At 35.5% G+C, this 13585-nt stretch overlaps 1 protein-coding gene across 2 annotated transcripts in view; it reads right to left on the bottom strand.

The window, feature by feature from the left end:
- LOC120780937 (equilibrative nucleoside transporter 1-like) overlaps window positions 1-13585 on the bottom strand; it is a 135931-nt gene that overhangs the window by 90479 nt on the left and 31867 nt on the right. For both annotated transcript variants that reach the window (XM_040113167.1, XM_040113166.1), the window contains exons 3-5: window positions 13431-13564; window positions 13229-13374; window positions 12948-13180 (exon numbers count right to left, since the gene is read on the bottom strand). In XM_040113167.1, coding sequence (XP_039969101.1) covers window positions 12948-13180; window positions 13229-13374; window positions 13431-13564 — 513 coding nt within the window. The remainder of the gene's footprint in view (window positions 1-12947; window positions 13181-13228; window positions 13375-13430; window positions 13565-13585) is intronic.

Genomic DNA, 13585 nt, shown 5'->3' with positions numbered 1-13585 from the left:
CCGCCAATAAAAAGTGATGACCCAAAGTATATTGTGATTAAATCCGACGAGAATTCTACACCCCTTTCGAAGGTTTCTTGTTTTCGTGTTTACAATGCCTTACTTACCGTGAGCAAAGATATAAACAAAATATTACTGCTAGTGAAAAATAAACAAGTAGCAGAAAAGTTTATAAAAACGAAATGTCTTTTCAACATTGGCGCTGTTAGCGCTAGCTATCATCAACATCTTAATTGTAACAAAGGCACCATTTATGCACCGTTTTTAAACGATGTGCCTGAAAGCAAAATAATAGAAGGACTGAGTTCTTACGAAGTTTCCGCGGTTTATAAGTTCACTCGCAAAGTTGAAGGTGTTATAAAGCCTACTGGTGTTATGCTAATATCATTCAACAGTTATTTCCTTACAAACAAAATAAACATCGCATGGAGGATGACCTCTGTGCGACCGTACGTGCCTAATCCAATGCGCTGCAGGTCATGCCAAAAATTGAATCATACGCAAAAACATTGTAAAGGTTCCCCAACATGCGAAATTTGCAATTTCCCTTCTCCACACGATAATGACTGCATCCGAGTCATGCGTGCGAATTGTTCTGGCGAGCATCGTTCTTCTGACTATACGTGTCCAAAGTATATGCAAACCAAAGAAATTTTAAAAATAAAGACACTACTTTTCAACAGCCTCTCTCATTTCTAACTTAAACAACTCCTTAAACTCGCTTAATAAATATACTGACTTCAACAACTCTACTACCAACACTACCGTACAGTCTAATCCACCTAATCACGAAAATCTCTTTCCAACAACAAGCAATTCCAACGATAATCAATACTCTACTCAACATACTGAACAAATAGAAATTGACTCTGAATAAATACGCTTAGCTTTTACTCTCTTTTGAACTAGTACTCAATTGGTGACACTCAGCTTCAACTGACTGCTCATACGAGTTGATATTCTAGCTCTCTTCTGTTTCCCTTTTTTTTTTTCCTACATAGATCTTATGATTCCATTACTGCAATGGAATTTAAACGGCTACACTAATAATTACAATGAGCTTCAATTATTAATACAAGATCATGCCCCAGCTATTATACTCTTAAATGAAACTCACATCTCTTTCAACTTGTCGGCTTTTACTCCTAAGCAGTACATTGGCATGTTTCACAATCTTCCACATATTAGCACAGGTAAAAGAGGTATTACGATTCTCATAAGAAGAGATATTCCACACAAAATTAATGCCATTCAATCCAACTTGCTGGCTATGTCGATCGAAATTATCTTAGTTAAAAAAATCACCATTATCTGCACCGATATTGCACCAGATGAACATTTTACCAGTACAGACATCCTGCAATTAATCAACCAAGCTTCTACTCCGTTAATTTTCGCTGGTGATTTTAATGCATGGAGTCCACTATGGGGCTCTCCAATAGCCAACAAGAGGGGCAAATGCATTGAAGACGCTTTACTTTCCTCTAACTTAATATGTTTGAATTACGGATCCGCGACACACTTTTCCACTCACTCCACTTTTTCCCATGTAGATCTTACAATGTGCACCGACACACTTGCCACAGAGTGCGAATGGAGTATACTCGATCACCTGCATGGAAGCGATCACTTCCCCATTGTATTAAATTGCACCTAGGTTCAACAACTAAAAACCACAAAATAAATAAGGTATTCAAAACTGATTACGCTGATTGGGAGAAGTTTCAGACACATTGCGAGATAAATGGCAATAATAGCCCAATATCTGACAACCCTAACCAAGAAAGTGCGAGGTTAACAAAAATTATCCGTTCAGCAGCGAATGTTAGCATTCCTCATACAAAGCCAACAGCAAGTTCAAAGAGTGTTCCTTGGTGGAATAAAGAAATCGCTGAATTGCGGGCAAAAAAACAGACAGCTTGGTATGAATACAAACGCGCTCGATCACTAGTCAACTTAATATCTTTCAGGAAAGCCAATGCTCTTTTCCGTCGTTCCGCGAAACAGGCCAAGCGTAAATGTTTTCAGGATTTCACAAGCAAAATAAATCCTTCGTCTAGTCCTAAGTTAATATGGAACGCTTTAAAAAAACTTTCTGGAGCGCCTAGAAATCTAACCATTCAATGCGTAAAGGGGCCAACAGGTTTGGTAACCAATCCATCCGATATTTCCAAGTTATTTGCAAACCACTATTCTGAAACAAGCTCAGATATTTCATTCAGCACACAGTTTCAAACCTCTAAAAACACCACACTGTCCGACACTTCCTACTCTGTCTCCCCTCTGTCTTTTTCTGCTAAACAAATAGAAACCAGCATTTCACTGTCTGAAGGGGAAGTCCCCGGGGCAAGATAAAATTTCTTATCCAATTATCAGACATATGCCAAAAAGTCTCAAGCTCCGATTGGTAAAGCTTTATAACAAAATTTTCAATACTGGTGTCTACCCCCAATTTTGGAAATCGTCCTGTGTTATACCAATACTTAAACCACACAAATCCTCCGATGAACTTGCTAACTATAGGCCGATTTCCCTCCTTCCATGTATGGGCAAAATTTTGGAAAAGATCGTGGCTAACCGCTTGATGTGGTATGCTCAGCGAAACAAGTTCATATCACCGAATCAAGTCGCCTACAAAAAAGGTCAAGGCACGTTGGATGCTTTAATCCAACTAGACTACTTCATTACTAACGCTTTGTCCAGCAAAAACCACGTGTCCGTACTATCTCTGGACTTTCACAGAGCTTTCGACAAAATTGGAGCCCATATTATTATTCGACAACTTAGAAAATGGAAAATAGGCCAGAATATGATACGTTTTATTACTAACTTTCTCACAAACAGAAAACTCAAAGTCAACGTAAATGGTTTCTTTCTTCAACACTCCCGCTTTCTAATGGTACGCCGCAAGGCTCACCTCTTTCAGCCCTCCTTTTTTTATCATTGCTTTCGATGATATTAGTAGAATGACAAAAAATTACATAGGAGTTGAGCACCAGATCTATGCCGACGATGTCCTAATCTACACAAAAGTCTCTGACGTTAATTTAGCTCAATCCTTATTTACTAATATACTCGCCAGAATTGAGACTTGGTCACTGGAGTCTGGTGCTTCACTTTCCTTAGACAAAACACATATCCTTCATGTATGTAGGAAGCAAAATTGCAACGGTATTTCACTAACCCACAACCAAACTAACATCGAATGTAAAAATGATAACTTTTTTTTAAAAAAACGCATAAAATTTGCAAAATCTCATCGGTTCTTTATTTGAAACGTTAGATTGGTTCATGACATTTACTTTTTGAAGATAATTTCATTTAAATGTTGACCGCGGCTGCGTCTTAGGTGGTCCATTCGAAAGTCCAATTTTGGGCAACTTTTTCGAGCATTTCGGCCGGAATAGCCCGAATTTCTTCGGAAATGTTGTCTTCCAAAGCAAATGGAATAGTTGCTGGCTTATTTCTGTAGACTTTAGAAATGGAAGAACTGAACTTGGTTGACATGTGGTTTCAACAAGATGGCGCTACATTCGCGATTCTATGGCCATTTTGAGGGAAAACTTCGGAGAACAATTCATCTCAAGAAATGGACCCGTAAGTTGGCCACCAGATCATGCGATTTAACGCCTTTAGACTATTTTTTGTGGGGCTACGTCAAGTCTAAAGTCTACAGAAATAAGCCAGCAACTATTCCAGCTTTGGAAGACAACATTTCCGAAGAAATTCGGGCTATTCCGGCCGAAATGCTCGAAAAAAGTTGCCCAAAATTGGACTTTCCGAATGGACCACCTAAGACGCAGCCGCGGTCAACATTTAAATGAAATTATCTTCAAAAGTAAATGTCATGAACCAATCTAAGCGTTTCAAATAAAGAACCGATGAGATTTTGCAAATTTTATGCGTTTTTTTTTTTAAAAAAGTTATCAAGCTCTTAAAAAATCACCCGATATTTTTTTTTACTCAAATAAAAAGAAATTAAAGCAAAAGCATAAAATGCGCTTAAATCATATCAAAAAAGTTTACATACACTAGTGATTATTTATATAAATCAAAAGTAATTATAATAATTTTAGAGGTATTTATTATTTTTTATCATATTGCAATTATTGTCTCCAGTTTTCGACGCATGCTCCCACTCAATTTCTAGGGTATTTTAACCACTTAATCGGTAAGGTAGCCTTTAAGCTCTCTTTTGATGAAATTCGATGTTTTTGATTACGGTTTTCCAATAAGTTCCAGATATGTGGAATAGTATTAATGTCTGGTGATTGCGGCGCACATGGAGTTATATTCAATTGTATATCAACCCTGTACGTACAAGATACGATGTGTGTTTTGGGTCATTATCATGTTGGAAATTGATTTTGCAGCTATTAAGCATACTTTGACGTAAATTATTTGTTAAAATGTACAGATACATGTACCCAATAAACATAATGACAATTTTGCGAATGTCGCTGAGAATTTACTTGAAAATGCAACGGTTTTGCGAACGTCGTTGACAATTTGCTTACAAACGCAAGTGTTTCGCGAACGTCGTTGAGAATTTACTTGCAAATGCAAGTGTTTCATAAATGCTAACAATACGTAACGGTGCGGCTGCAAGTTCTGGAAGTATGCAGAATGAATTTGTGGAACCAGAGGTTGTGCCTCAAGCACAAAATAATTTTGATTCCTGCCATTCGTCGTAAGTTAAATACGTTTATTAGGTTTCTAGTTACATTTTTTTATTCATATTTAAATTCAGTTGCAGAAACTTTGGCTGAAAATGGAGGCAAGGAAGAGGACTTTGTGTTTGCCTCTAAGTCATATTTCCAGTACGAAAAAAATCGTATTAAAATTAAATTTACATTTTAATTTAATATTATTATATTAAGAACAAAGTTCATATTAAAAATGATTTTTTAAATGTATCAATAAAAAAACATATCCAAAACAAAGTAAATGTTTAAAACGCTTACTAATTTCACTAGAAATACGTGTTTTTTAAGCATTTAAAAAACGTGTAATTACGTTACTTAAAAAACATGTCTTGCAATTGCCTTTTAAACGTTTATAAATTTCGGTCCTTTTCGATTATAAACCCCTTGCTTTGATGTCTTTTGTAAAGGTCACAGCAGCGTCTTATAAGTGTTTTATACGTACTTACATTTGAACGCTTACAAAACGCTTATTTTTATATGTAAATGCTGACTGGGTACTTATCTATTTTTGAAATGTGCACACAAAAATCCCCAAACAGTAAGGAATGTGTTCAATAATTCTGGTTTTCATAGACGAATCTCACGTCGTAAACCATAAATAAGTAAGGTTAATAAAAACAAAAAATTCCTAAACAACATTTAAACAAACCGTATTCGAGAGGAATCAAAATTTAATATGTTTGGTTCGGAGTGGACAAGAAAAGTGTGGAGAAAAATCAATGAAGGGCTTCAAGGAAAACATTTATTGCCAATAGTAAAACACGTTGGGGGAATGTAATGGTTTGGGGGTATATGGCTGCTTCTGGAGTTGGTCACTTGAAATTTATTAGTGAAAAAATGGATAATGTATGTAAAATGCTCAATTTTACAAAATAATTTACGGGCAAGTGTGGTTAAATTGGATTTTAATAGCAGCCACTTCTACTTCCAACAAGTTAACCACCCAAAGCACTTCTTATCTTGTACGTTATACAATTGAAAACAGCTCCATATGCCTCCACAATCACCAGACAATAATACTATTCAACATATCTGGAACTTTTTGGAAAATCGTATTCAAAAACAACGAATTTTATCAAAAGTGTACCTAAAAGCTGCCTTATCGACTAAGTGAGTCAAAATTCCCGGAAATAATACTAGAAATTGAGTGGGGAGCATGCATCGACAACTAAGGGCAGTAATTGAAACATAATAAAACATAATAAATACATCTAAAATTATTGTAATTACTTTTGATTTATATAAATAACCATTAAAGTATGTAAACGTTTTTGATAGGTATGATTTAAGCGCATTTTATGCTTTTGTTTTAATTGTTAATAATCTAAACATTTTGAAACAAATAAACGTGTCGTAGATTAATAGAACTAGGTGTATGTGGGCCATTCCATCAATTGGCGACATGGTTTTGTACCCGTGGTTCTCCGATTTTGACGAAACTTTAGAATATCATAATATAGACCAAAATAAGAATATCTGTAAACTTTTTAGTGGTCAAAGTTGCTCCATTGTTTTTTGGCGCGCAATTCAAATTGAGATCAAACAAAAAAATTACAATTTCTTTTAGTTTTTAACAACCTCAAAATTGAGTGAAAAAAATTTCGCAGTTATCCAATTTTATGTAAAAAAAAATCTCAGCTTTCTGATAAAAATATTTTCAAAATCCAAAAAAATTTTAAAACCCCAAAAAAAAACATTTTTTCATTTTTTTTGCTGTTCATGGGATCAGAGTCCCATACTTTTGAACACTGATTCTTATGTAAAATTTAACGAGGAATCGAATGAAAAAGTCAATTTTGAAAAAAAATTGGGGGAAAAGCACAAAAAACGGGATTTTTGGAAAAAAATGTTTTTTTTGGATTTTGAAAATTTTTTTATTTATTTGTTTCAGAATTTTGTTTTATCTCTTCGATCGACTGAAATTCAGTTTGGGGAACAAGAAAAAATCACACGGAGCCAAGTCTGGTGAATATGATGGTTGTAGGATGATATTCATTGGGTTTCGGTCAAATCGTTGCTCGATGCGATGGTGCATTATCATCGTGTTAAATCCCTCAATTGTTCTTCCACAATTACAGCCGTTTTCGACGGATGTTCTCAGACTAACGCCTCAAAACAGCCAAATATAACTCCTTATTAACCGCCTGTCCCTCAGGAACAAATTCATAATGCACCAAGCTAAAATAGCGAAAAAAAATTCTTATCATCTTGACTTTTGTGCGGCTTTAGTGTGTTTTTTTTTTGTTTTTGGTTTCGGCTTGTATTTTCCCCCCATTCCGATGATGGTTGACTTGTTTGTATGCCAAGCTAATAAACCCATGTCTCATCGGCAATTATGACGACTTTCAAGCACCATATTCTTCACTTTTTTTTAATATTTTCATCAGTTGAAAAGATGGAAGGTCGTCCAGAACGAGGCATGTCTTCAGCGATCTCTCGACCGTTTTGGAAGGCTTTGTACGACCCGTAGACTCGGAATAGGATCCGAGCTTATTCCTTTTTTTATACAAAAACTTCAAAATAAAACGAATAATTACGAACTTACTCGAATTTAGTTGGTTTATTTTGGTTAAATGAAGCTTAACATCCAACACTATATGGTATGACACAATGTGATTAGTAGCATTGGAGATATACGACTGCAAGGAAATCTATTGACAAAATACAAAAAGACTTTTTCGACTACTCAATATTTTTTGTTTTTTTCTATGTACTTTGTTATTGCTATTGTTTGTGTTTTTTACTATAATATACATTTATTACACACTGTTGTTTTTTGTTTTTGTTTTATGGAGTGGTTTGTCTTGTCTTTTTAAAATTTAGTATTTTTTTCTTTTCCCCTTGGACGAAACCAATAGTGCCATTCGGAATGGCTCGAAGCAACATGAATATTTGGATGTCCAACTTAGTGGGAAGCACAAACTTGAGCATTAAGTATTATGTGTAAATGAAAAATGCGATTAATCTCGGATACAATGATACTTTATTTTTATAACAAAGTTGGTAGTGTTTCAATTAAATGGTATATAAACGACACGATGTGTCAATTTTAGTTCCACTGTGCGAAACAGTAACGGTAGCACTGATCTACACAACCGAATTAGCTGTCCAATCGATTATGTATATATTGCTACACGCGGTATGGGTGTCGAAAAACAAAAGATACTCTAAACGATGATGTTGAGCGTTGAAAACGGAGTTGTAAATCCAACAATTCCTTTTTTATCTTCTTCGATGTGTGGTGATCATCCTTTTTGTTGCTTAGAAGTGTGAGGTATCGTCGGGTGATGACAACTTGCTGAGTGTGGTGGGTTCTCAGGTGTGGAGTGTTGTGCTAGGGTGAGCCAGTTTTTCCCGAATAGAGTAGTAGGTTAGGGGGAGACTTAGGCTCATTTATAGATACATTCTAAGCCCCTAGGCGAATGTTTTGCCAAGAATCACACGTATGTATATCCATTATCGGATATTTGGTGTTATTTACCCCTTTGTGTAGAAAACGGCTTTTCGTTTAAAACATATTTGATATGCATTTTAATATGTGTGTAGGTGCTTTGCCCCTTGACGTATTTCCACGAGTCTGACTCGTAGTACAATTTCTGTACCTAACATGATTATTACGAGTCTGGCTCGTGGTGCGTAGAAGTGTACATTTGATGAAAAGAGAATTGAAATTTTCCCGTTATTTTCAGCTAATAATGTAAACAAAAAACATTATTATAGTTGAGTGCATTATCTACTGTGTAATTATCCATATTTTTTGTTACGAATTAAAATTAAATCGTAGTATTTTACTTTTTGTAAATTCTTAAAACAAGCGTGCGACAGTTCGTAAGCATCAAAACTGGTTTGTTTAGTGCAAGTCGTTTACTTTATTTAGCGTGTTTGTTTGATTTTACTGACGACTTATTATATTTGCAGTTTTTCTTTTATCAGTTTATTATGCGGTTTTTCTTATTATTTGCCTTTTCTGTATTATTTGCGATTATTACAATTATTTTTTGTTGTTTTTAATCGGCTTATTAAGAACAGCAACTCCACGCCTAGCTCAGGTATCGCCAGAATGGGTGCGTCTTTGAAAACATACCCTGAGGTTAGGGCCGTTAAATGAGAGGGATCTTGCGAGCGTACAGTAAATGATCGTGAATTGCGATCGGTTCACACATATAAGAAGCGCTTGGACTTATGGTGATCCCTTAACTTTAATTTTGAGTTGTTATATATTGTATTATAGGTGTCGATTTTTCGTCTTTTTGTAGAATTTTGTTATATGTAATATTTAAGTGCGTATGCACTAATTTGTAGTAGTGCTCCACCGCTAAAGGATTGGTTCAGGACTGTTTTTTTTTTTTGATTATTGGCAAGAGCCATCCTGCAGGATCCAAATTTTGTTTGTGCTTTATAGTATACTAATTTGTGGAGTGTTGGAAAATGGTGGCTTGAGTGTTAGTCGTACGTCCTACCGGCCATTATTCAATCGAGTGGTTGTCGCTGGAGAGAAATTCTCACAATACTGATCTTCAATCTTTGTTTTTTTTTTTTTGTTTGTTGTGAGGGAAGTTTCCTTAACTTTTGAAATTTCATAAATTGTAAATGAAGGTATTTGCCCTCAACTTGAGTTGGTATGGTGGTAACTGGTTCTGTAACTAGCCCACTTTATGTTTCGCTGTGCAGCATTTGAACTTTTTATGTCTTTGAGCAACATGGTGTATCTTGGCAATTTTTAGAATTTTGACTTTCGGGATTTGTTTTTGCAATAAAACCCACGTTGCCACGTTGGGCACTTTTTTCGTGATGAGAGCGATTGCTGCCACAAAAGTAATAATTTTTCTGGTAATGCTGCGGTGCATATATTTGCCACAATAGAGTCCCAGTTTCTATGGGGCAATTTTGTGCTGATTAAACCGACAAACAATTTGAAACAGTGGATTCTAGTTTAATAAATTCTTCACTTGTTTCCTTCTTAATTTTTCGCAAGTTCACTTGTGCCGTTACTTGCTGAGCGACCATCGAATTGTCGTCATTAGAAGCGAACTGTTTTACTATTATGCCTGCTTGACAATTCGTTTTGTGTACGAGGTGATACATTTTTTGTGCGTTGAAAAATCGGAAGGATCAGTGAAACCCATTTTTAAAAATCATTTGGGCCTAAGGAAAGTGAAACCATTATTGGTTCCAAAATCACTAAATTTTGTAATTTGTTGTAAAACAGTGCTCTCCGACTACCTGGATGTCATGAAACATATTATTACTGACGCTGAGTTTTGGATCTATGGATTGGAAACAGACGACCGATCGGCCGAATATCGTGGAAAAGGTGAGCCGAAGCCGAAAAACCAACTTCAAAGTATTCAGCAAATTCTACCGACCACCCAGGAGAAAACGTTTAGAGTAAATTGAAGACATTAAACTTGAATATCTACGCGCATTGAAGTCTGACTTTAGCAACTGTTTCGAGGATTGTGAAAAAAGTTGACACAAGTAAATTGGGATCAAGGATGATTACTTTGAAGAGGACGACATAAATTTTGAAGAATAAATTAAGAATTTTTAAATTATGAACAAAGTCGTACTATTGTCACTAGTAGTATGCCATGTCGCCGTACATCTCGTACAGCTCAGCTAAGGACCACAAATCTTCCGCAAAACCTTTTTTTCGAACATTCCTAAGGCCGTCTCATCCGATGATGTCATTGCCCATGCCTTCGCACCAAATAGCAGGACGTAAATGATGTGGGACTTGTAGAATTTGGTCTTTGTTTGTCTAGAGAGGACTTTACTTTCCATTGCCTACTCAGTCCGAAGTAGCTCCTGTTGGCAAGAGTTATTCTGCGTTGGATTTCGAGGCCGAAATTGTTTTTGGTGTTAATACTGCTTCCGAGATAGATGAAATTATTTACGACTTCAAAGTTCTAACCGTAAACAGTGACTCGACGCTAAGACGCGAATGCGATGACCGTTTGTTTGATTACAGAAGATATTTCCTTTTGTCCCCGCCCGACCCATACGCTTAACATCCTTATCCAGTCTGAAGAATGCAAAAGTAACGGTGTGGTTGTTGTACGATAGCAGCTAAACACTCTTATAAAAGATGGCACTTCTCTAAGAGTAGATTAACGAAGTCACATGATAGGGGGTCGCCTTGTCTGAAACCTCGTTTGGTATCGAATGGCTCGAGAAAAGTCCTTCCCGATCCTGATGGATACCAAGTTCTAACACAGCGGCACAGAGGCAGTTCCTTTTCGTGCTGTTGAAGGTATCATTAAAATCGAAGAAGAGTTGGTGTGTGTCGATCCTCCTTTCACGGTTTCCAATCGTCGGGCATGCTTTCATTCAACCATATTTTAAAAAGAGGCTGATGCATGCAGCTAGTCAGTTCTTTGATGCCGTATTTGAATAGCTCGGCCGGTAATCCATCGGCCACTGCCGCTTTCTTGATCTTGAGATGTGTAAATGGACCTCATCTTAGTCAGGCAATGGAACATTTATACCATCGCCAGATTTTACGAGCATTACCTCTGTTGGCCAGCTTGTGAAGCTCTTAATACTTACGCATTTCGGCCTCTTTCTGTTTTTGTCTGCATATGTGTCGCGCTTTCCTCTTCAATCACAATATAACACTGCTATACCACACATATCATACACACACTACACACATCATACTCAACACATCGTCATCATGTACACCGCATCATCATACACATCATACCTTCCACATCACGCGCACATCAATAGTAATACAACACACATGAGGACACCAAACAAAATTAACAAAAGGGACTGACGGACGGCGCCCAGTCTCTTTTGTTCTCGATCCGTGCGCATACACGTTAACAGCCTACACTTTCAATTTATAATTTTTCGTTCGAATTCGTCAAAAGGCGAGTGCCGGGAGTTTTTTATTGTATAAATAAAAGTTATACAGTGGTAAATCTTAAAACAAAAACATTTTCACGTCTGTTCATGATAGGCAAACTCATTTCATTCATAAAACAAAAACAGGAAAAATGACAAAAGTGAAAACAATTCTTGTAAGTGTAAGTTATAGTAAGTGCGACCACTTGGTCCTAGTTAAGGGATAGAACCGCACCAGTCTCAGTGTGAAAATTTCGAAAAAAAACGATTTTTTTGTTCCATTATCGGATAGTATACAGTGTAATAAAAATTCTCTCAAATTCAAATTATTACGGTCGCTACAGCGTTTCCTGTAGAAACACAGTGGGGAACTCAGTGACTCCAATCTTTAAACGGGTTTCTCTCAGAATGCCGTTCCACAGTTCCCTTATATATTTGAATGAGTTATAATTTAATAATTTAAAATGTAGTATTCAGTATAGGGCATAAAATCATACGTGCTTTTTATAGAGGAGAAAAAAAGGAAAACGGAATTGGAAAGAGGTGTTTTGTATGTGCACTTGTGTAAGCGTATGTATGTTTTTTAATAAAGTACATGCATATGTGTGCCAATTATGTATTCTGTCGATGAGTTTTTTACATTGCACATTATGCACTTATTATATTGAAATTTTGTTTTGTATGGGTCGTGTGTATTAGCGTTGCAAGTAATTGTATAAGTATGTATGTATGTAATTTTGTATTTGTTTTGATAAACTTTCTTTTTCTAAGTTTTCTATATTTATATTAAATCTGCTAATGATTAATAGCGTCGAACAATTTAAATTTGGATTTTTTTTCTGAATGCATTTAAACGATTTGTAAAAATTTTAAACTTGTATGAGAATCAGGATATACCTCCACTAGATGATTCCCTAGCATTCTATGAAAATTGTTATAGCAGATGTGCAAATTAGTTTACCACCCATAAGAACTTAGCAAAATTAAGGGAAGATTTTATTTTTGCCATACAGTAAGTTGGTATTTACTCAAGTATAAAACATTTGGAGCTTAAAAATAATTGAATTTAAATTAGACCTCTCCTAGTCCAAATTAGTTTTAAATTTATTTATGTATCTGTTTTCGATTATTACTTAAAATTGGTACTTTATCGAGTATAAAATAGTTAGATCTCAAAGATCAGTAAATCAATATTTTGATCTACAGTGTTAGCCGATATATCATTACAATAAAGCGAGAATAATTCGATTAGCAACGTTCGGTAGCAAATGAGTGATATCGGCATATAGCTTCTCACAGCACTAACATAATAATTATAGTGTGTTAGTTAAGTATATTTGAATACATATCTCTCGAATATATAATAAATAAAAATATTAATGAACTTACATTTAACGGCAATGCAAAAAATGTATCAAAACAAGCAAGTAGAACCACCATTGCTGTGATAAAATAGTAAATCGCTGCGGTCCGTTTTGATGAAAATATGGAAGTACTTGCTATACTTAGTATAGAAACAAATAATCCACATATATTAGATCCTAATACAACCGCACCAGTATATTTGACCGGATGTGTAGCAACCATTCCATATATAGTATTTTGATATATACCTCCAGCCACTAAAAAATATATATTAGAGTGTGATTAAAATTTACTTAACAACTTACTATTTAGCAGAACAACTGTGATCATAGTTGTCCAAAAAAAGACTCCGGGCCAATCTGATGAGTCCACCATAGCTAAAATAACAGTTAGTATGAATAAGGCTAATTCTAGCAAAATGCTGAAAACGATACGGGTAGTTAAATCGCCCCTGAAAAGTAAAAAATATGGAGTAAAACTATATAATAAGTATTCGACATAAATTACCCTAAATTAACAAAAATGTTTAACCAATTAAATACCACGTTAGGAATTTGTGCTGCAAAGTTATGGTACTGCAAAAAATTCGAAGCATATACCGATGAATAAGTTGAATTTCCCAGCTTATAGTTGACAAAGTACTGGATAAAGTGATACGGTTT

This window comes from Bactrocera tryoni, unplaced genomic scaffold, assembly GCF_016617805.1.
Source record: "Bactrocera tryoni isolate S06 unplaced genomic scaffold, CSIRO_BtryS06_freeze2 scaffold_25, whole genome shotgun sequence".
Taxonomy (NCBI): domain Eukaryota; kingdom Metazoa; phylum Arthropoda; class Insecta; order Diptera; family Tephritidae; genus Bactrocera; species Bactrocera tryoni.
The sequence above is the reverse complement of the archived record's forward strand: the minus strand, read 5'-3'. Positions and strand labels throughout refer to the sequence as shown.